This window comes from Triplophysa rosa, linkage group LG25 (assembly GCF_024868665.1).
Source record: "Triplophysa rosa linkage group LG25, Trosa_1v2, whole genome shotgun sequence".
NCBI lineage: Eukaryota > Metazoa > Chordata > Actinopteri > Cypriniformes > Nemacheilidae > Triplophysa > Triplophysa rosa.
Genome location: NC_079914.1, coordinates 17345417 through 17367640, shown reverse-complemented (window position 1 = coordinate 17367640; position 22224 = coordinate 17345417). Strand labels below are relative to the sequence as shown.

At 37.7% G+C, this 22224-nt stretch overlaps 5 protein-coding genes across 5 annotated transcripts in view; 3 read left to right on the top strand and 2 right to left on the bottom strand.

Moving 5' to 3' along the window:
* Positions 1 to 2013: 2013 nt before the first annotated feature.
* Positions 2014 to 3725, top strand: LOC130549077 (natural killer cell receptor 2B4-like). Its single transcript, XM_057326236.1, has 3 exons — positions 2014 to 2377; positions 2457 to 2753; positions 2835 to 3725. Exons 1-3 carry the CDS (start codon positions 2089 to 2091, stop codon positions 2975 to 2977), a joined length of 729 nt encoding a protein of 242 aa, XP_057182219.1. The 5' UTR covers positions 2014 to 2088; the 3' UTR covers positions 2978 to 3725.
* Positions 3726 to 3792: 67 nt separating this feature from the next.
* On the bottom strand, positions 3793 to 7446 carry LOC130549065 (uncharacterized). Its single transcript, XM_057326216.1, has 5 exons — positions 7327 to 7446; positions 5447 to 5788; positions 4909 to 5207; positions 4643 to 4735; positions 3793 to 4546 (listed from the first exon to the last, which is right to left on the bottom strand). The coding sequence occupies exons 1-4, from the start codon at positions 7367 to 7369 to the stop codon at positions 4706 to 4708; spliced, it is 714 nt and encodes a 237-aa protein (XP_057182199.1). The 5' UTR covers positions 7370 to 7446; the 3' UTR covers positions 3793 to 4546; positions 4643 to 4705.
* A 5668-nt stretch (positions 7447 to 13114) lies between these two features.
* On the top strand, positions 13115 to 14420 carry LOC130549072 (uncharacterized). Its single transcript, XM_057326230.1, has 4 exons — positions 13115 to 13230; positions 13355 to 13678; positions 13798 to 13896; positions 13989 to 14420. The coding sequence occupies exons 1-4, from the start codon at positions 13173 to 13175 to the stop codon at positions 14141 to 14143; spliced, it is 636 nt and encodes a 211-aa protein (XP_057182213.1). The 5' UTR covers positions 13115 to 13172; the 3' UTR covers positions 14144 to 14420.
* A 1064-nt stretch (positions 14421 to 15484) lies between these two features.
* Positions 15485 to 20774, bottom strand: LOC130549070 (uncharacterized). Its single transcript, XM_057326226.1, has 6 exons — positions 20688 to 20774; positions 19844 to 20026; positions 18176 to 18490; positions 17987 to 18052; positions 17660 to 17764; positions 15485 to 17546 (listed from the first exon to the last, which is right to left on the bottom strand). The coding sequence occupies exons 2-6, from the start codon at positions 19953 to 19955 to the stop codon at positions 17485 to 17487; spliced, it is 660 nt and encodes a 219-aa protein (XP_057182209.1). The 5' UTR covers positions 19956 to 20026; positions 20688 to 20774; the 3' UTR covers positions 15485 to 17484.
* A 697-nt stretch (positions 20775 to 21471) lies between these two features.
* Positions 21472 to 22224, top strand: part of LOC130548552 (uncharacterized protein DDB_G0271670-like) — a 5723-nt gene continuing 4970 nt past the window's right edge. Inside the window, exon 1 of the mRNA XM_057325390.1 lies at positions 21472 to 21648. Within this exon, the coding sequence (XP_057181373.1) occupies positions 21606 to 21648 (43 nt within the window). The 5' untranslated portion in view covers positions 21472 to 21605. The remainder of the gene's footprint in view (positions 21649 to 22224) is intronic.

The following is a 22224-nucleotide window of genomic DNA, read 5'->3' as shown; positions in this document are numbered from 1 at the left end:
TGTCTCGTGTTCAGAGCAGCGGTGCATGTTTGTGTTTGTGAGTGTGTGCATGTGTATGCGTGTGTGTCACATGTGTGTGTGTGCATGTGTGTGTTTGCAGTGTGTGCAGTGTGTGTTCATGTGTGATGTGTTCAGTGTGTGTGTGTTCAGTGTGTGTGTGTGTGTTCAGTGTGTGTGTGTGTGTTCAGTGTGTGTGTGTGTGTTCAGTGTGTGTGTGTGTGTTCAGTGTGTGTGTGTGTGTTCAGTGTGTGTGTGTGTGTTCAGTGTGTGTGTGTGTGTGTGTTCAGTGTGTGTGTTCAGTGTGTGTGTGTGTGTTCAGTGTGTGTGTGTGTGTTCAGTGTGTGTGTGTGTGTTCAGTGTGTGTGTGTGTGTTCAGTGTGTGTGTGTTCATGTGTGTGTGTGTGTGTCAGGTGTGTGTGTTGAGTGCATTGTGTGTGCGTTGTAGTGTTTGTGTGTGTGTTCATGCGTGTGTGTGTTGAGTGATTGTGTGTGCGTGTGTTGTGAGTGTTATGTGTGTGTGTGTTGCATGCGTGTGTGTGTTGTAGTGTATTGTGTGTGTGTCATGTGTGTGTCAGTGTGTGTGTTCAGTGTGTGTGTGTGTGTTCAGTGTGTGTGTGTGTGTTCAGTGTGTGTGTGTGTGTGTGCAGTGTGTGTGTTGTGTGTTCAGTGTGTGTGTGTGTCAGTGTGTGTGTGTGTGTGTGTTCAGTGTGTGTGTGTGTGTTCAGTGTGTGTGTGTGTGTTCAGTGTGTGTGTGTGTGTTCAGTGTGTGTGTGTGTGTTCAGTGTGTGTGTGTGTGTTCAGTGTGTGTGTGTGTGTGTGTGTGTGTCAGTGTGTGTGTGTGCAGTGTGTGTGTGTGTGTTCAGTGTGTGTGTGTGTGTTCAGTGGTGTGTGTGTGTGTTTCATATAGTGTGTGTGTGTGTGTTTTCAGTGTGTGTGTGTGTGTTCAGTGTGTGTGTGTGTGTGTTTCAGGTGGTGTGTGTCAGTGTGTTAACTATTGTGTGTGGTGTGTGAGTGTGTCGTGTGTGTGTTCAGGTGTGTGTGGTGGTGCAGGTGTGTGTGTGTGTGTCAGGTCGGTGGTGTGGTGTTCATGTGTGTGTGTGTGTGTGAGTGTGTGTGTTCAGGTGTGTGTGTTCAGTGTGTGTGTGTGTGTTCAGTGTGTGTGTGTGTGTTCAGTGTGTGTGTGTGTGTTCAGTGGTGTGTGTGTGTGTGTAGTGTCGTGTGTTCAGTGTGTGTCAGTGTGAGTGTGGTTCATGTGTGTGTGTTCATGTGTGTGTGTTCATGTGTGTGTGTTCATGTGTGTGTGTGTTCATGTGTGTGTGTTCATGTGTGTGTGTTCATGTGTGTGTGTTCATGTGTGTGTGTGTTCATGTGTGTGTGTTCATGTGTGTGTGTTCATGTGTGTGTGTGTTCATGTGTGTGTTCATGTGTGTGTGTGCATGTGTGTGTGTGTTCATGTGTGTGTGTTTATGTGTGTGTGTTCATGTGTGTGTGTGTTCATGTGTGTGTGTTCATGTGTGTGTGTTCATGTGTGTGTGTTCATGTGTGTGTGTTCATGTGTGTGTGTGTTCATGTGTGTGTGTTCATGTGTGTGTGTTCATGTGTGTGTGTGTTTATGTGTGTGTGTTCATGTGTGTGTGTGTTCATGTGTGTGTTCATGTGTGTGTGTGTTCATGTGTGTGTGTGTTCATGTGTGTGTGTGTTCATGTGTGTGTGTGTTCATGTGAGCGGCTGTATTGATGTGTCAGGGAAGAGAAACACATTTACAGATATTTCCTGTCACATCACAAGAGACGCTCAGTTTCTCTCTCACACTGATGGAGAATATGATCTGTGTGATCGTTTTACTGTGTTCATGTGTGTGGCATCTGACCGGTGAGTGAATACTTTAAGATTTTACTTCTTGTGGTCGCTGCCTGAACTTACAGGATTCACTTTAGCCACAATATTCACCTAATTAAAAATACGCACATTTATTTCAGCCTCATAATGTTTGTGTTTGTGTTGTTCAGGTGTGTTTGTGTTGTTCAGGTGTGTTTGTGTTTGTGTTGTTCAGGTGTGTTTGGTGATGAAGTGAAGTCAGTGTCAGTGATGGAGGGACATTCTGTTACTCTACACACTCATACTGAACTACACACACATGATGTGATCGAGTGGATGTTTGGTGTTCAGAGTCCAGATGAGATTATAGCTGAACTGAACAGAGAAGCAAATATAACATCATTTATTAATGAGAGATTGAAGAATCATGTAGAGATAGATGCTCAGACTGGATCTCTCATCATCACAAACATCACAACTCAACACACTGGACTTTATACACTAGAGATCAGCAGAAAACCTTCTGATCTCATCAGACACTTCAATCTGACTGTCTATGGTGAGTTGAGAATTATAGTCAATTTTAAACAATATAATCATCATAATTTAATAATTCTGTTTGATTTTCTATTTTCCAGCTCATCTGCCTGTTCTCGTCATCTCCAGAGTCTCTTCTCAATGTTCTTCATCATCTTCATCATCATGTTGTTGTGTGTTGTGTTCAGTGATGAATGTGTCACATGATGTGAGCGTCTCCTGGTACAAAGGAAAGAGTTTATTGTCCAGCATCAGTGTGTCTGATCTCAACATCAGACTCTCTCTACCTCTGGAGGTGGAATATCAGGACACAAACACATACAGATGTGTGGTCAACAATCCCATCACAAACCACACACAACATCTACACATCACTCAACTCTGTCACACGTCTGAAGGTTTTTGCTTTGCTACTCATTGTAAAATGTTCTCGTTTGTTCTTTAATGTTTAATGAAATGTTTCTTTAATTATTTTTTAGCTGGTGTCCACAGTTGGGGTTTTACTGAAGCCGTGATCCGATTGGTCGTCTCTGCTGTTGTGGGCGTGGCTACTGTTGGAGTTCTCATTTATGACGTCAGATCCAGACGAGAATCACCATCGACCTCAGACGAAACATATTGATTCTGAAACTTGGTTGCCTTTTTAAAACTTTGAAAAATATTTGTCTGTAATGTCTTAATAAAATAAAGTAATTACTAAAATGGTCGTAAAAGTATAAAAGCTTTATAAAGGTTTATTTCTTTACTGCTAACATCTTAAGATGTCTTCATTTCTTTCCTTTGTCATCTTTTGTTGCTCGCCGGTGGCCCAAAGACATTAAAAATAGAAATCGAGTGCTTTCACTGAATATTGTGAATATTGTTGCCATTTCTTTCTTTTTTTGAGTTCTTTCGTAGACATCATCAGGAAGTGAATGCCTTGTGCTGTGTTCCAGACAACCCAGATTTCAGATATTTTCCCAACATAAAACCCAGAAAAAAACATCCGGACCGGCATTAGACGATGGGATGTGAACAGAGGCTCTGGTGTGTTTTTGTCATGTAGAATGAGTGTGACACAGGTCCTATAGATCAGTGAGTCAAAGCCTGTTGTGTGTTTGTGGTCGGCTGGCGTGTGTGTAGTTTTTCCTTCTGTTCCACCCATCAGAATGTTCATATGCTCAAAACTTTGATTGTAAACATACCTGATTATACTGCTTAAGCCCAATTTAAAGGAAGAATTAATAAATTAAAGATCTACTTGTGAAATATCTGATCTAGCACAAGTAGAAATAGCCTAAAGATGAGTCTCTATTTTGGATAAGCTTTTGTTAACAGAATAAGAAAGGGTTTCTCACTGACCCCTGGATTAATATTCAAAATATGGTCACAAACCTGTCCCTACACAGCTTCCAAATGAAAGAATCCACCCGATTTAGCCATTAATACGCAACTCAGTGCCGTTTTATAATGATGATGGTTATTTAAGTATTGTACATTTTTTTCCAAATTAATTTGAATTTCACTTGTTCTTGAAAAACACATGTCCCCCTCCCGATGTTTAACTCGTTTGTAGGGTGTATAAACATTTCCTTTTCATTTATCTTTTCAATTAAGTTAACCAATTAAACACAAGTAAGTGCCTAATAAATGCCTAAAAATGCAAACCAAAATAAGTAAGGGATAATCCACAGCTAGCCGTGCGTTAAAGGGTTTTAATGCACGACGTGGAGGCCAAGAGCCACCCGACGTGAAGCAGAAGTTCTCTAAACATGTTGAACCTTTTGTGGGTGAGTAAAAAATCACACAAAGTAGATTTTTGGGTGAACTACCCCTTTAACAGGAGACAGGTGAAAGTAATGATGGAAGATGAGTCCGGGCAAGGGTTTATGGGTAATGTAGTCCAGTTGAATGGCAGACCGGGTGATGAGGGGAGTGCCCTCTAGTGGACGTGAGAGGGCACTGCAGCTGGTGACTGACAAACACAATTTGTCTTTGGATGGAAATGGAAAGCATGTCGATACCGGTAACAGGAGTGGGATGATGTATCACTTCATGTGTCAAAGTTTCAGCCAGTTGCCTTCTGTGTGTAGATTTCCTGCTGTCCTTTCACATATTACTGCCGCTTTATCTTCAAATGTGCCGCTGGGATTTACTGTACTTTCTTCACACTTTCGATATACTACAGTATCTGATGGTATCGTGGAATACACTGAATAGAAAAGTGACAAATGAAGTATTCTCATTAGCAGTGATGTCATAACTGTGAAAGGTGTTTTGTCAGCTATATACTGACGGTAAGACTTGCCTTTATCAGCTCGTCTTCTGTGTATAACGTGGGTGATGATTATGCAGAACACACCCCAAGACATTATGAAAAGGCACTGCAGGTGATTAAAATCTACAACAGTAAACAGACACAGAATAGACAGACGTTCAGTTCAGTAACACAGACTTTTGTAGAGCAAAATTGTATAACAGCACTTTAGTACAGACTGCATTTGTACTATTAACAATCAATCCGCTCAGTGAAGACGTCCCCTCCCTCTACATCATTCATCACGTGTGACTCACTTGCAAATGTGTGACAGAGTTGATGTGTAGATGTTGTGTGTGGTTTGCGATAGAATTGTTGATGACACAGCTGTATGTGTTGTTGTCATGATATTCCACCTCCAGATGCAAAGATGCGGTGGCTTTAACATCAGACTCACTGATGCTGGAGTTTATAATGCTTCCGTTATACCAGGACAGACTCACATCTGACACATTCATCACCGAACACAACACCACACATTTCGACAATGAGACAACTTCTAATAGTGAAGTACAACGTGACAAGTGTCTGCTGATGACAGGAACAGGTAGACGAGCTGAAACATAGGAAAGGAAAATATTGCTTTTATACATATACATATATATATATTTAAATGTGATTTTCTTTTATCTAGCAATGTTTATGAACAAGTGTGATCTTCTGTTCTCAAACCCGGTCGTTTTGTGGAATTCATCTAAATCTCATGGTTATAATGCTGGAATTTCAAGGTTTATGTATCTTTTCAAAAAGAACACAGAAGAGAGTTTGCAGTATATTTAAATCCAAAATACTCACTATAGACAGCAACGCTGATGACATGGTATTTGTTCTGATTGTCTCTTTTGATCTTCAGTGAATAAAGTCCAGAGTGTTGAGATGTGATGTGTGTGATGGTGAGATCTCCAGTCTCATTGTTCATCTTCAGTCTGTCTCTGAATATCTCAGTCTCATCATTATCATCATATAGAGGATTAATATCGACTGATCTCTTGATTCTGGCGATGAGAGGACCGTATACTCCAAACCTCCACTCGATCTCATCATCTGTCTTTAGTTCAGTAACATTAGTGTGTAGAGTAACAGGATCTCCTTCCATCCCTGACACTGACTTCACTACATCTGTATCAAGCCCAACACCTGCAAAACAAAGACGGTTTACAAATGTATGACAACTGTACACTTAGGCCTAATAAACATCATCATGTCGATAAAGAGCTATTACAAACAGCACAATTGTCACTAAATCATTTTGTTCAATATGTGATGTTCAATACTAATCCTTTACGCACACTTAATCTCTAGTAACTTTATTTACAGTATGATCATACTGTTTTGAAGCAGTATGGTAAGATTGGAGTCAGAGAATGACTGATCAACATTTATAGTGTAAAGAGAATTATAAAACGGTCAGTTCTGGTCCTTGATTCTGATTGGCTGAGCGGAGTTCTATGCCGTCATAAAATACCTCAATATATAACGTCTGACCGCATCACATAGCCTAAATATCACTTTATTTACTTTATTTTATGAAACCTTGCTAAGCATATGGAATAACCATTTTATAAAAGCAATAAGCCCCGTGAAGCAGTGGGTTACAGTGCATTTTATAACAGCTGAGGGGATTATAATGACTCCGCTTCGCGTCGTGCCACAACACCCTTAGCTGTTATAAAATGCACTGTAACCCACTGCTTCTTGGGGCTTATTGATTTAATGTAGGGTTGGGAATTAAAAATCAATTCCAATTTGGAATCAGAAACAAAAGGAATAGTAATTGGATGCTCGAGATTAAAATTTGAATCCCTCTTATCAATTCCTGTGTGCATATTTTCACAAACGTCTGCTGATATCTCAATAAAAGCCCTTATGAAAATAAACAATATTTTTATTGTCGTAAGCATCGTTTAACTATAGTATTTTCATTTAAAAGCACAGGAGCGACAAATTAACTATAGTTTCATTATAGTCACTACCTTGATGTACTGTAGTTCAGCTATGTTAATACAAATTGTAATAAATCAGAAAAATCATGGTTCAATGTGTATATATAAACAAAACGGTGCTCATAAATATAGATATTTTTGCAAACAAGTCAAAAAGCAGGCTAAATGACCATACAGGATGATATGTTAATGTATTACTTCAACTGTGGAATCGAAACTGAGAATCGATAAGAATAGAAAACGATAAGTAGAATCGTAATCAATAAAATTAAAACCCCAACCCTAGAGGAATGTCACTCATTCTTCTGGTTTCATCTTTAGATGTTTGTGATTCACTGAAGGCCTACTGTTAGTGAAATATGCATATAAAGGCAGAATGAAGGTGAATGTTGTCAAGATTTGCCCACTAGATGGCGATGTATGTTTGAAAAATGAACTGACTTCAGAAGTCACGACTTCAAACCTGCTCACCCGGTCACTCCATCCATTTGGAGTCTTTGGAATAGTCAAATGTGTTTAGGAAGACGGATTACTATTCGTATAACCATGACGGAATTGAACAGTTTTACTACAGATTGTGGCTATCGTGGTTTAGCTATAGTAACCATGGTTTTATTTGTAAGTTTGTGGTTAAATTTTAGGAACTGGCTAACTGCTGTACACACTGACAACATGTCATGAGCAACAGTGGTCTATCAAATAAAAGACAAAGCATAACAAATATAAACTTACCATGAAAAACCAAGGACAGAAAGAGGAAAATTGAAAGGTTCATGGTGCTGACTTAAGAAAACAAAAAGACAAAATGGTAAAAAAAACATTGGCGTGATCATCACCTTCGGCACGCCTCGGAAAGACTGAACGCAAAGAGAAACGAAAAGTATACTCTTAGTACAGGCGTGGCCTGTATGCAAACCCTCCCTCCTCTGACCAGGCCTGTGAATGCTGAAATATGACCGTCTGTACATCACAGAGGGAACATCTAGTCAAGATCTTATGGACTATTCCCTTTACCGAACAACTACGGTACTCATTCACTTCTATTGGACACAAAACCATGCAAGTCAATGGGTGTCGTCGTTGTTCGGTGCCCAACATTCCTCAAAACCTATTTTGAGTTCTGCAGAAGAAAAAAACGCATGCACATGCAGGTTTGACAAACGCATGAGGGTGAGTATAGATGACAGAACTTTCATTTTGGGGTGAACCGTCCCTTTAAACATCATATGAGCTGCTGGTTTGACCGGTTTAACATGCTGCCCAAGAATGAACAATTCCCCCTTTGTCTCCATACACGAATAATAATTACCCACCAAAATAAAACACAAAATAAGCAAAAATAAAGATACATTTGACTTATTTATTTTGAAAATGTAATAGCTACCACTATGGAGGACTAAACCTGCAAAAATTATAAATAAATGAATGTATAAATAAATAAATATATAAACGAATAAATGTAATAATATGAAAATAAATACAGGAATGAATGGTTTGATAAAACAAAATAATTCGTTTTAGCTATTATTGATCTTAGCTTTAACTTTTCTTTTCATTTTTTAAATTGATTTATTATTTTTTGTGTCCATTTTTAATTATTTTTAATTATTATTATTTTTTATTTTTAGATTATTTTATTTATCCTTTCCTTTTATTTTTACATTTATTTATTTATACGTTTATTTATTTTTATATTTATTTATTATCGCATGTATTTATTTCCACTTTTATTTATTTATTCTTGTATTTATTCTTACTTTTCTGTGTCTTGTATGATAATTAGATGGGTTGGTCTTGCCTACTATTGGTTCAGCGTAGATTGAAGCGTTTGATCGATTACTCTTGACTTGTTTTGGACTAACGTCACGTCACTCACTGATCGTTTGCTTCGTGTATAACGTTAAGTAACTATGGCGGCCGCACAATTAGCTAGAGAGTTACAGCATTTAGCCAATGAAGTCGATAACCATGCATCAAATGACTGTGTGTCATTCAGATTAGGTGCGCTTATTGATGATTTATTACAGATTGACGGCGAGATAAATGACAAAGTTCTTCAAAATCTGTGCGAGTCAGGGGGTGCTAAAGTGGTGACCAAGTTCCGGTTACAGGTCCTCTGCCAAAGAGGTGCATGAACGACCTCAGCAGATTCGTCGATTCTGAAAGCACAAGACGACTTGATATTAAGATGTCTAATAAACACAGACTTTCTTGTTACATGATTTTGACATTCTTGTTAAGATTGCAAATTATTGGTATGATCGCCCGTAACGGCTGAAGCGAGGTGAAAAAATAAATAAAGCGATTTGACACGGGATTCGTACCCATACAATAAAGTGAGGCAGCGTGTCACTACGGTAACAATCACACTAAGCTATTTCGCAATGCTAGCTGCTGCGGATCTTTGCAATAATATCAAGATGTCACACAACAATATGCAGCTGGATGAATCAAGGGAATATGCCCATTTTAACTTGTGACCTCTGTGTTATTTATCTCTTATGGAATGTAGTTTACGAGTACCGTTTAGTAACCACGTCTTTTTAGAAGGAATGGTTTCCATTTGATGGCCCCTGTAGTGAAAGATCGATGCTCATTACTACCGTGTTAACTTGTGACTTAAGTTCACTATGTCTCAATTCATTTACATTATGTTACATCATGTTACATTAAATCTTTACGCTTTTTCTAACCGAAAGGCTGCTTATAACTATCACTTTGACAAAGCGTTAGCTTGCGACTTCGGTTTACAAGCTCATCTGTGTAGTTAAACCTTATTACATTTTGTGCTTTATGATTTTCACCAGTTGAACTGTAACTCCACCATAGCACCCTCTGACTCGCACAGACTTTGAATGTGCTGCAAAGAGGCTAACAACCGAGGGAGAACTTTGTCATTTATCTCGCCGTCAATCTGTAATAAATCATCAATAAATGCACCTAATCTGAATGACACACAGTCATTTGATGCATGGTTATCGACTTCATTGGCTAAATGCTGTAACTCTAGCTAATTGTGCGCCCGCCATAGTTACTTAACGTTATACACGAAGCAAACGATCAGTGAGTGACGTGACGTTAGTCCAAAACAAGTCAAGAGTAATCGATCAAACGCTTCAATCTACGCTGAACCAATAGTAGGCAAGACCAACCCATCTAATTATCATACAAGACACAGAAAAGTAAGAATAAATACAAGAATAAATAAATAAAAGTGGAAATAAATACATGCGATAATAAATAAATATAAAAATAAATAAACGTATAAATAAATAAATGTAAAAATAAAAGGAAATGATAAATAAAATAATCTAAAAATAAAAAATAATAATTAAAAATGACACAAAAAATAATAAATCAATTTAAAAAATGAAAAGAAAAGTTAAAGCTAAGATCAATAATAGCTAAAAGGAATTATTTTGTTTTATCAAACCATTCATTCCTGTATTTATTTTCATATTATTACATTTATTCGTTTATATATATATTTATTTATTTATACATTCATTTATTTATAATTTTTGCAGGTTTAGTCCTCCATATACCACAACAACATCATTATTCTGAAATCTTTCGGCCACAATGACTGTGTAGGCCTAGTGAAAATCTGTGCTTCCCTATCTGAAAACTGCGATTCGTAAACACTTGACAAAATAAGTAAAAATAACGATACATTTGACTTGTTTATTTTGAAAATGTAATAACTATCACGACAACATCATTATTCTGAAAATTGTGATTCGTAAACAATCTTGACAAAATAAAACGATATTTTACTGTAGTAAACACAGCAGATGGAGTTGTTATGTTACATTCCAATGGGAATTTCACGTGATGTTTTGTTCCTTCGGCAAAAGTGTCACAAACACAAGACAGTAACGCCCTGCACCCCGTGGTTACTATGACAACTGCCCTTCAGAGTATGACATACTGAAACTCATTTTTCTGTTGAAATTCCCCATATACTCCATAATACCAGAGAATTCACGTGCATGTTAGCTATAAAACATAACAAAAATATAAGTAGTGTTAAATGATCCATATTGCGGTGTTTACGATCAATTGTGATGTGTTTGTGCATTAAAGATGTAGTGGTTGATTTGGAAAGGTGCTAACTTTAGCCTGCTAGCACTGAAATCCATGCGAATGGCCGTCCAAAGCCACGCCTCCTCCAAACACATGAATGTATTTTGTAAATCCACGTAACGAATTACAAACTAAATCCATTAAATTCTTCTCGAAGCATCGAAAGAGAGCAATGGTATCGTCTTTCAGCCTCTTTGCCTGCCGGCGGTCTCCATCGTGTAAAAGCTGAACAAAATGTTAATTCCAGTTTTTGTGATCCAGACGTTTTTTCGTCACTGCTTTTTCAAAAACTGACTTTCGTTTTGTAGATTTACTTGTTGTCGGTTCCGCAGGAAAGTTTGATTGTTGCTGATTGTCCGCCATTCTCCCTACATTGACACAGCGGACGTGAGCGCGCTGATGACGTATGATGTGTGCGTGAACAGGGTGCGCAGTTGTATGCAAAATACGTTGGCTGAAAATGTACACATGACCAGTCACAGCGTTCGGCCAGAACGTTTTGATTGGGCGAACGAATTTTGATTTTACGCCTTTCACAGATTATATAAAATTATAAAAATATTATTTATTATTTAATATTATATCTTGATTGCTATCAGGATGTATAGAGATTTCCAACCAACATGACAAAAAATGTTTCTGGACAGGATCACCCACCATGCCTTTAATACCTGAAGAGTAATTGAATGGCGTTTCCTCGATGTGACTCTCTGAGCATGCGCACATCGCGCAGAAAAACTGACAAAGGTAATCGCTCATAAAACACATTTTTAACAATAACGAATATTCTCTTATTAACTGATAGAACACGTTATTACTCGTGATTCAAAGCTCATTAAATGTTACGAATGTGTGGATGTCCAACACCCCGTCCTGAGTGATAAAAAGTTGCAGAGATTGCATTTACATTTTACATTGAGTCATTTAGCAGACGCTTTTATCCAAAGTGACTTACAAGTTGGGTAAACAACGGAAGCAATTGGGTCAACATTAAGACAACAAAAAGCATAAGTGCAATAAAAACATGTCTCACAAAGCCTACTACAGTGTACAGAGCGAAGTTTTTTTAATATATATAGATAAAGTAGAAAAGATATAAAAGTCAGAACTGATGGGTCAGGTGCTGACGGAAGAGATGTGTTTTCAGCCGATTCTTAAAGATGGCCACAGAATCTGCTGATCTTGTAGCAGCAGGCAGATCATTCCACAAATGTTTGGTAAGAATAAATGTTCTTTAGGGCTGTAGAAGAAATGTTACAATAACCTAATAGGCATATATGTCAAAAAATCGAAGGACATTTTCTTCCTTGTGAAAGGAGCTCATTACAGTCTTCATTCTCTTAGGTGCGACGTAACATTGAGCTGTGTGATGGAGACCTCTAGTGTTGATATAAAGAAACTGCACTGTCATTCAAGTCTATAGGGAGAGTTAACTCCAGAAATAACTGTTTTTAAATTGGTCAAAAATCATGTTTTTTATCATGTTTTTATTGTGTTAGCTGTATTGTTTTGTTATTACGGCTTAAATCAAAACAAACAAACTGCAGTTTGATTGATATTAATTGGAATACACAATAAAAAACATGATTTTTGAACAATTTTTAAAACTGAGTTATCTCATTTTGGAACCAAACTCTTCATATAAACTGTGTGTGTGTGTGCAAACGCGCTATATACACAGTTGTCTAAATTCTTTTGAAGTTCTGCAGCATTGGGGTTCATCCAGTATTCGTCAGAACACATTTGCATACAAAGTCTATGAGTTCACAGAAAATAAGGTCTGGAGGTATGGAGGATGTGCAGCCGCCGGCTGAAACATAAATGGGCTCCTATGCGCTGACCACAATTAGAAGTTAGGCAACTTATTGTTCTCATGTGGTTTTCAATAGAAACGAAACACATCTCCACCGCTGGTGCACACTAATATATGTCACATTTGGCACTTAGCAGCATGTAAGACAGAATTAAAGACACTTTTTATAAATGTTTGACCCAAAATCCAGATTTGATAACAATAACCCTTCATTTGGAAAATTTGTGTGTAGGTCTGCTAGTAATTTTGGAAACGTACAAAACAACTTTCACTAGTACTGCTTTTAAATACACATGACAGCGTTTTTACACGTTCACTTATCATTGCAACGTTATTGTATAGATTTATGTTTTTATTTATATGTTTGTCTGTCATCGGTGTGTGTGTGTGTGTGTGTGTGTGTGTGTGTGTGTGTGTGTGTGTGTGTGTGTGTGTGTGTGTGTGTGTGTGTGTGTGTGTGTGTGTGTGTGATGTGTGCTGGGTTTGGTGTGGTGTGTGTGTGTGTGTGTGTGTGTGTTGTGTGTGTGTGTTGTGTGTGTGTGTGTGTGTGTGAGGAGGAGGGCATACTGTGTATGTAATCACACCCCCACATACTCACAGCATAAGATCTCTAATGTGACCTTTGTGTGTAAAACATCTTCTTCTCCGACAGGTTTACAGAGAAAATCAAGGAGCAAGAATGCAGAATATGACTTGTGTAATGGTTTTGACGTGTGTATGCTTGCGTCATTTAGACGGTAAGTGATTTTTTAAAAGTTTTTTTTAAGTTTATGCATACAATATATACGTTTTGTGTTGTTCAGGTGTTGTTTGTGTTGTTCAGGTGTGTTTGTGTTGTTCAGGTGTGTTTGTGTTGTTCAGGTGTGTTTGGTGATGAAGTGAAGTCAGTGTCAGTGATGGAGGGACATTCTGTGACTCTACACACTGATACTGAACTACACACACATGATGTGATCGAGTGGATGTTTGGTGTTCAGAGTCCAGATCAGATTATAGCTGAAATATACAAAGAAGCAAATATAACATCATTTATTAATGAGAGATTGAAGAATCATGTAGAGATAGATGCTCAGACTGGATCTCTCATCATCACAAACATCACAACTCAACACACTGGACTTTATAAAGCTGAGATCACCAGACACACACAGCTACTCAGCTTCTGTTTCAATGTGACCGTCTCTGGTGAGTTCAGATTGCAGGTTTGTTTTCTTCCAGTTCCAAATGTCATAATCATCACTGTTAAAAAATAAAAACGTTATTTATGCTTTTGGGTTTGTTGTTGATTCTGAAATATTTTAAAGCTCGTCTGCCCGTTCCTGTAATGACTGGAGATTCATCACAAAGCTCTTTAAACCACACTCAACATCTGAACATCAGTCAAGTCTGTCAGCCGTGTCCAGGTGAGCACCTGTATCTTCAGTTTTTGCTTTAATTTTGCTATTAAATATTAAAACCATACATTTAAACAGAAAAACTATTTTTTCTCTGTTAGTTTGTGTCGAATGTTGTGGTTTTACTGAAGCTGTGATCCGATTGGTCGTCTCTGCTCTAGTGGGCGTGGCTACTGTTGCTGTGCTGATTTACGACATCAGATCCAATAGAAAATCACCACCAACCTCTGATGAATCAGATATTCTGAAACAATAATAAACGGTCCTGCTTTTCTTTCATGGATGTTTGTGAATCAATTTTAAACATGTCGCCATCAAAGCTTTGTATTTTCTATTAAATAACCTAAAAGTTTGACTTTTTTATTTGGAAAAATCAGGAATATTGGTTTCATTGTAATAAGCTGTACATACAATGCATAAAGTAACTAAGCTGAGAGTAAACGAGAGAGTTTGAGTATCGGTTTTGAATATTTTGTGTTTGACCACATGTCTTTCTGCCGACTCTTGACTCAATAAACATCGTTTGTGTTCAATCGTCCTTAAATTCTTCTGAGCTTCACTTTACACTCCAAACACAACTATATGCAACACGAATACAAAGTTTGTAACGCATTTTTACTAATATACACGTGTAAAAAGTAAAAACATACTTTTTGGCCAGGACTGCATGTTACGTAAATTATTTGTTTTTAGTTGGTTCAACATAAAAAAAATGTTGCCTTAAAAGTTATTTCAACCTAAAAATATTAGTTCACTCAATGAATTCTCATTTAGTTGTCTAAACTCGTTAAGTTAACTAATATTTTTAAGTTCAATTAACTCAAAATTTGAAGGCAACCAGGTAACTTATTCTTTAAGTTGATCCAACTTTTTTTCAGCATGTAAACAAACACATATATACATATATAACAGATTTATTGAGGTTTTTTTCTGTAGATTCCCATATTTGTACCTTTCATCAGGAAGTAAACGCTTCGGTCGGTATCAAACAACAAACACCATCAATGCTGACTGAATGTAAGGAATCAACGATGATAAAAAAATGCAGTTAAACATCTTTCAGAAGCTACGAGTTGTTAAACATTTAAAACATTATTTGTTGCAGTAGATTAGCCGAATAAAGAGAGATGGGGTCTTATGTGTGTTTTTAAGATGGTTAATGAATTAGCCATTACAGCTCAGTGAGTCAAAATGAAACCTGCTGTGGTCTCATCACACAAGTGGACAAACATCTTGTGCCTATGAGCACGTCTGTCAATGCGTTTGTGGTTGAAAAGATTCTAGTGTTCCACTTATCATCATCTTCATGTGAACATTAACTCATAACAGAGCTGTGAATCCATCAACATTGACATCTGTAGAGTAGTTTCTCACACATTGAGTATACAAAGTATTATATATTAAACTCATCTTAACATGAAGTGAACACACAGAACATATTAGCTTGAGCATGTACTGCAGTGACTACAGAATGTAATCAAACCTTTCATCAGTTAAGACACGTCCCATTGTACTGCACATCATCAGCCCACATTCAGGACGAGTATTTGACAGCCGTTGGGATCCAGCACTATTTAGAGAAAGAAGAGCCCAAATCTTTGCATCCATGAGATGGTTTATTAAGGTGTTACCAAGCATACAGCCAGTTAAACACACAGACATGTATTAAAATGGAAAGCAACGCCCACTGTTCCCCATGATGTACATCTGCATTTTATTAGATTAATGTTGTTGATTTTGCGCCAAAAAAGTTACATGCAAAATTTAAAAATAATATAGCATTAAGTTCCATTAGAAGTTCTTGTAGAAAGAATAAGAAATACAATAAAGAAAATAAGAAAAAACGTAATAAATTCCATATAATTGTGATGTTTACACTGAATTAAGACAATAGCAAGCAAACTAGTCATCTGACTTCAGGAAAAAATGTAGTATATGAATGGGGCAGATGATCTTTCATCTGACCACCAGGTGGAGTATTGTCCCCAAAACATGAACCATTGCATATTTTCTGTTTGCTTTATGCTCCACCAGACTCACAAGCCATCATATTCACTGATCCGAGATGAAACTCAGATTGTGGCAGGATATTCACTGATCTTGAGTGGCAGATTGTGTTTTCACTGATCTGGAGACACAGAACGTGTTGTTTTCACTGATCTGGAGACGCAGTCAGAGTCGTTTTAGCTGACACTGATCTGGAGACACAGAACGTGTTGTTTTCACTGATCTGGAGACACAGTCAGAGTTGTTTTAGCTGACACTGATCTGGAGACACAGAACGTGTTGTTTTCACTGATCTGGAGACACAGTCAGAGTCGTTTTAGCTGACACTGATCTGGAGACACAGAACGTGTTGTTTTCACTGATCTGGAGACACAGTCAGAGTCGTTTTAGCTGACACTGATCTGGAGACACAGAACGTGTTGTTTTCACTGATCTGGAGACACAGTCAGAGTCGTTTTAGCTGACACTGATCTGGAGACACAGAACGTGTTGTTTTCACTGATCTGGAGACACAGTCAGAGTCGTTTTAGCTGACACTGATCTGGAGACACAGAACGTGTTGTTTTCACTGATCTGGAGACACAGTCAGAGTCGTTTTAGCTGACACTGATCTGGAGACACAGAACGTGTTGTTTTCACTGATCTGGAGACACAGTCAGAGTCGTTTTAGCTGACACTGATCTGGAGACACAGAACGTGTTGTTTTCACTGATCTGGAGACACAGTCAGAGTCGTTTTAGCTGACACTGATCTGGAGACACAGAACGTGTTGTTTTCACTGATCTGGAGACACAGTCAGAGTCGTTTTAGCTGACACTGATCTGGAGACACAGAACGTGTTGTTTTCACTGATCTGGAGACACAGTCAGAGTCGTTTTAGCTGACACTGATCTGGAGACACAGAACGTGTTGTTTTCACTGATCTGGAGACACAGTCAGAGTCGTTTTAGCTGACACTGATCTGGAGACACAGAACGTGTTGTTTTCACTGATCTGGAGACACAGTCAGAGTCGTTTTAGCTGACACTGATCTGGAGACACAGAACGTGTTGTTTTCACTGATCTGGAGACACAGTCAGAGTCGTTTTAGCTGACACTGATCTGGAGACACAGAACGTGTTGTTTTCACTGATCTGGAGACACAGTCAGAGTCGTTTTAGCTGACACTGATCTGGAGACACAGAACGTGTTGTTTTCACTGATCTGGAGACACAGTCAGAGTCGTTTTAGCTGACACTGATCTGGAGACACAGAACGTGTTGTTTTCACTGATCTGGAGACACAGTCAGAGTCGTTTTAGCTGACACTGATCTGGAGACACAGAACGTGTTGTTTTCACTGATCTGGAGACACAGTCAGAGTCGTTTTAGCTGACACTGATCTGGAGACACAGAACGTGTTGTTTTCACTGATCTGGAGACACAGTCAGAGTCGTTTTAGCTGACACTGATCTGGAGACACAGAACGTGTTGTTTTCACTGATCTGGAGACACAGTCAGAGTCGTTTTAGCTGACACTGATCTGGAGACACAGAACGTGTTGTTTTCACTGATCCGGGGTGCAGACAGGATATTCACTATTCACATGCTGCTAGATGTTCCTTTCTTCATCCATCAGAGGTTCTTTAGCAGGTGATGTTGTCATGAGACTCTCTGAAAAACAGAGTGACACTGAGTGATGATATGAAGTTTTCTCATTAGCAGCAATGTCAAAAATGTGCAAGGTTTTTGTTTGCTTAGCTGAAGGTAAGACTTGCCGTTATCACCTCCTCTTTTGCGTCTGCACACACTGATGATGATGATGAAGATCACCACACAGATCAGAAGAGCAAATACAGATGGAATTATAATGATCCTCATGGCAGGAGAATCTACAAGAGTAAAGAGAAACAGAAAAAAATTGATTTTCATTTCATACTTAACATTGTAGAAAAGCTTGTCTCAACTCTTCATATGCAATAAACCTTCATCTGCTAACTTTCTTGTTTACCCTTTTTGACCCATGTAAGGGTTATAAACATCAGTGTACCCACACCACGACAGCATTACACCACATATAAATTCACTAAACATTAATATCACAGCTGATGCACCTGATCTTCCTGATGATGAAGAATTTTGTGAAAAGTCTCTACTGATGAAAAGAATAGGCAGATGGGCTGGAAAATAAAAGAGAAAAAGATTTGCAATTGGTTTGATTTTTAGACTCTGACTGTAACAACAAACAAGATATAATTCTTTTCAGGAGTTCACAAGAGACTGTATGACTCTGAAATACTCACCAGAGACAGTCACATTGAATCTCTTGTATGAGACTGTATTGTTGCTGCTGATCTTCAGTTTGTAGAGCCCAGAATGATCTGTCGTGAGATTGTTGATGGTGAGAGATCCGGTCTGATCGTTCAGCTTCAGTCTGTCTTTATATCTCTCATCATCAGAATACATGGTGCTTCCAACCTTTCCATTGATTATTGCAATCACAGCATCGTCAGGCCCATAACACCACACGATCAGATCATCTCTCTGTTTGATGACATCAGTGTTTAGTGTGACAGAATCTCCCTCCATCACTGACTTCACTTCAACTCCAAACACACCTGAAACAACACAGAGACAGTTTGCAAATGTATGAATGCATCACTATAGCAATTATAAATAATACATTTGCTATATATTTAAAATTGGAGCTCTACAGTTTTTCTTTTATGCCGACAGGTTTAAATGCAAGACCGGTCTCTTTCATTGTTGTTTCTCTCAAGCATATTTCTATTGTCTTTCCAGTTAAAAAAATCTCTCAAACCAAAAAGTTGGCTGAAAAATAAAATGACTAGTTTTAAAAACAAACATTTATTAACCGATTCCATAAAATATTTCAGATTAAATACACAGTTGGAGAAGGAAGGATTTGGGGACACAACAAAATCATTTTCAAAAATATAAAAAATATCAGTATGAAAACCTTCAGTAAGTGCCCTTTAGGTTGAGTTGCTTGTGAATGTCAAACACATATATACAGTATGGTGCCAGTAACTTCTGGTTTCCACCTGGAACATTCTTCACCTTTGACAGGTATTGAGAATGTGAACAGGGTGAGGCCAACGTGACGTCATGGAAACATCACTCCCAGTAAGCAAATAAACAAATTCTGTCATCATTTCCTCATCTTCATGTCACGCCATGAGTTTCTTTCTTCTTCAGGACACGAAAGAATTTCTCACAGATTTACAAACACACAAGAGAGAATACATGATGACAGATTCAGTCTAAACCCTCCCTTTAAAACTAGCAGATGTTTGTTTATTGTTTTTCATATATTCAGTTGTGATTGCTTTTCTCATGACCTTCTGCCCCATTTTTCTTGAGAGGATCGGACGAAGCAATGATTTCATTGTGCTGTGTACAGATGACAATAAAGGAGTCTTAAAATGTTTTGGAGAATCCAAAGACTAATATGAACAGATCCATGAGCTGACAGACTAAATGTGAATATTTTTCTGTGGTGTGGTCATTGGGTTCAATTGAAGTATTCCTAAAATAGTATGCTATGATCTTGGGCGAGATGGAACAAGTAGAGAGCAGACAAACCTGTCCGACGGCTCACACAATGTTCTCATGTCTTTACAGACGTCATCTTGCGTTGTACAATAAACTACACTTTTTGCAGTTTTAGGTTATGACACAGATTCAGGTGGACACTTTAATAATAAGTTTTGACATCTATAATGTATGTTTTATCTATGATATATTTTTGCACAAGAGCACTGCTTTATAACAGAAGACACATGCATGACTGCAAAACACAAGGATTTCAGATCCTAATATATGAGGCAAATTACTATAAGTAAACTGTGATTAACAAGTGATTAAATTTGATTTGTCGTTATGAACAGTTGTGATCCACCGACTGAAAGAGCAACAAACCATAAAGCTATAAGAACATATAAGCTTACCATTCACAATCAGAGAGAATAAACAGAGGATGAAGATCTTCATGCCGTTGACTTGAGAGGATTTGATGGGTTGTTGTGAGAATCTTCTTTTGTGATGTGTTCTGTATAACATAAAATAATATTTAGCGCAGCTAGAGAAAGTCGACCTGCAGGTCACAGGTGTCCATGAACTGTGTTGTGTGTCTGCAAAAGAGAAAGTAAAGTATTGTGTGCTGTATGTGCAGGTGTGGCCAAAGCTCAGGCTGCTGTCTTTAGTTTCCCATAAAACACATCTGATACACATCTCAGAAAAGCAGTTTTTCATACATTCTAAATAAACATAAACATCTTACAGACATCTGAGCAGACGTCCCAGAGACGTATTGCAGATGAGCAAATATTAATGTGTAAAACATCTTGGTCACTACATTATGAATATGAAAACAAGTCAAACGTTGCTAATAACACTTCAATGTGTTTGATATGATCATATGGAGCAGAAAGCACGTTTACAGTCATCTAAAACTGTCTACTACGATGATAACATATAACAATACCACACAATCCTATTAAAAGACACATCAATGTTTATTTTACAAACAAAACTTTTCACTTCAAACATATTTGATTAGCTTAATATAAAAAATGACGAGAAAAACACACTTTACTCTAATTCAACTAGGCATCACCACACAAATACACATCTTACATTTATTCACGAGCTACAGGCTAATCGTGCTAACTATGCTAACGACTGGCTAACATAAGCAGACACCCGTAATGATGTATAAAACTAAAAAAGTACATTCATAAATCACTCTAACCCTGCAATCAATATGTAATGTGTGTTCTGATGCATTAATACCTGAAAAAGAAGAGTAGGTCTTTTAGAAAAGAGAGACTCGGGTGCGGAACTCCGTCTAGAAGTTTCTCTGTCTGCGCACGCGCATACAGTCACAGACGCGCAGGTGAGCGCAGGTAATGACGTCACATAAAAACAAATTCCCTTATAACAAACATTATGTTATTTATTGCCTAAACATGTCGATGATCAGGAATGAAAGCACTTTAAATGTTTTAAGATAGAGATATTTCATCCGAACTGAGGAAATAAGACACAGTGATGAAAACAAACGCTCGTTTTAAACTGAGAGGTGTTGGATGGTATGTTTCTGTATTATAACGACCTCTATAGGTCAAAATGTCAGAAAGTGTTTTTATGAAAAGAGTCATGACATTCTATCGCGGCGTGATGGAGACATCTAGTGTTCATCTGAGGAAACTACACGAGACATCAGTTGACATTGTCTTTAGCTTTTGCCTTTATTAAAACAAATGATTTATTTCTGCCAGTGTGTTTATAAAGAAAGCCATTCCTGTTTTAACACTCATATGAACTGTGGTCTTCACACGCACACACATGTCTACATGTTCAAATAAACATGTTTAATATGTCTAATAATGTATTTACACCAGGGGGGACCGCTAACTGACACACACACACAAAACACACACACACACGCACGCACGCACGCACGCACGCACGCACGCACGCACACACACACACACACACAGTATAGATGATGTCAGGTTTTACACACAGTGATGACAAACAAGCAGAAAATCACACATTTAAAACCACACCTCTCCACCTCCTGTGAGCTTTAGTCACGATACGTTTCTTTAAGTGCTGTGAAACATCATTAATGCAACACTTCTGATGTGTTTGGATCACGTTTAGTTTTTTTCAGACTTTTAGAGAGTTATTATTTCACAACAGAAAATGCTTTACACATCTCTTGTGTTGTGCTTGTGGACTCTGATCGGTAAGTTGACTCTATTTCTATATTTGCTTCTGTAATACTTGTTAGTTTTTAATCACTCGCACAAGGGGCACAAATAACATTAAAAGAATAAAACGTATTACACATTCTTCAAAATACATTTTACAGCGAAATCTATAGTGAATGCAACTCGTCCTTGATAGACTTCAGGTCACAAAGACGGATGGCCTTCGATCCATAAATAAACTTTGATCAGTTGATCAAACGCTTTAGTTTATAGTTTGCAGTTCTTCACAGGAAGTGATGAAATCCAACTCAATGCTTAAAGATATTCTGAATAAAGAATATGTGAACTTCTGTAAACACAAAACAAGTAAATATTCTCTGATGAGCCTTCTTAAAAATGATCTCTAGAGGAATAAACAATAAAACAACAATAAAACCCTCTGAATAAACAAGTAAACAACAATAAAACCCTCTAAATAAACAATAAAACAACAATAAAACCCTCTGAATAAACAAGTAAACAACAACAAAACCCTCTAAATAAACAATAAAACAACAATAAAACCCTCTGAATAAACAAGTAAACAACAACAAAACCCTCTAAATAAACAA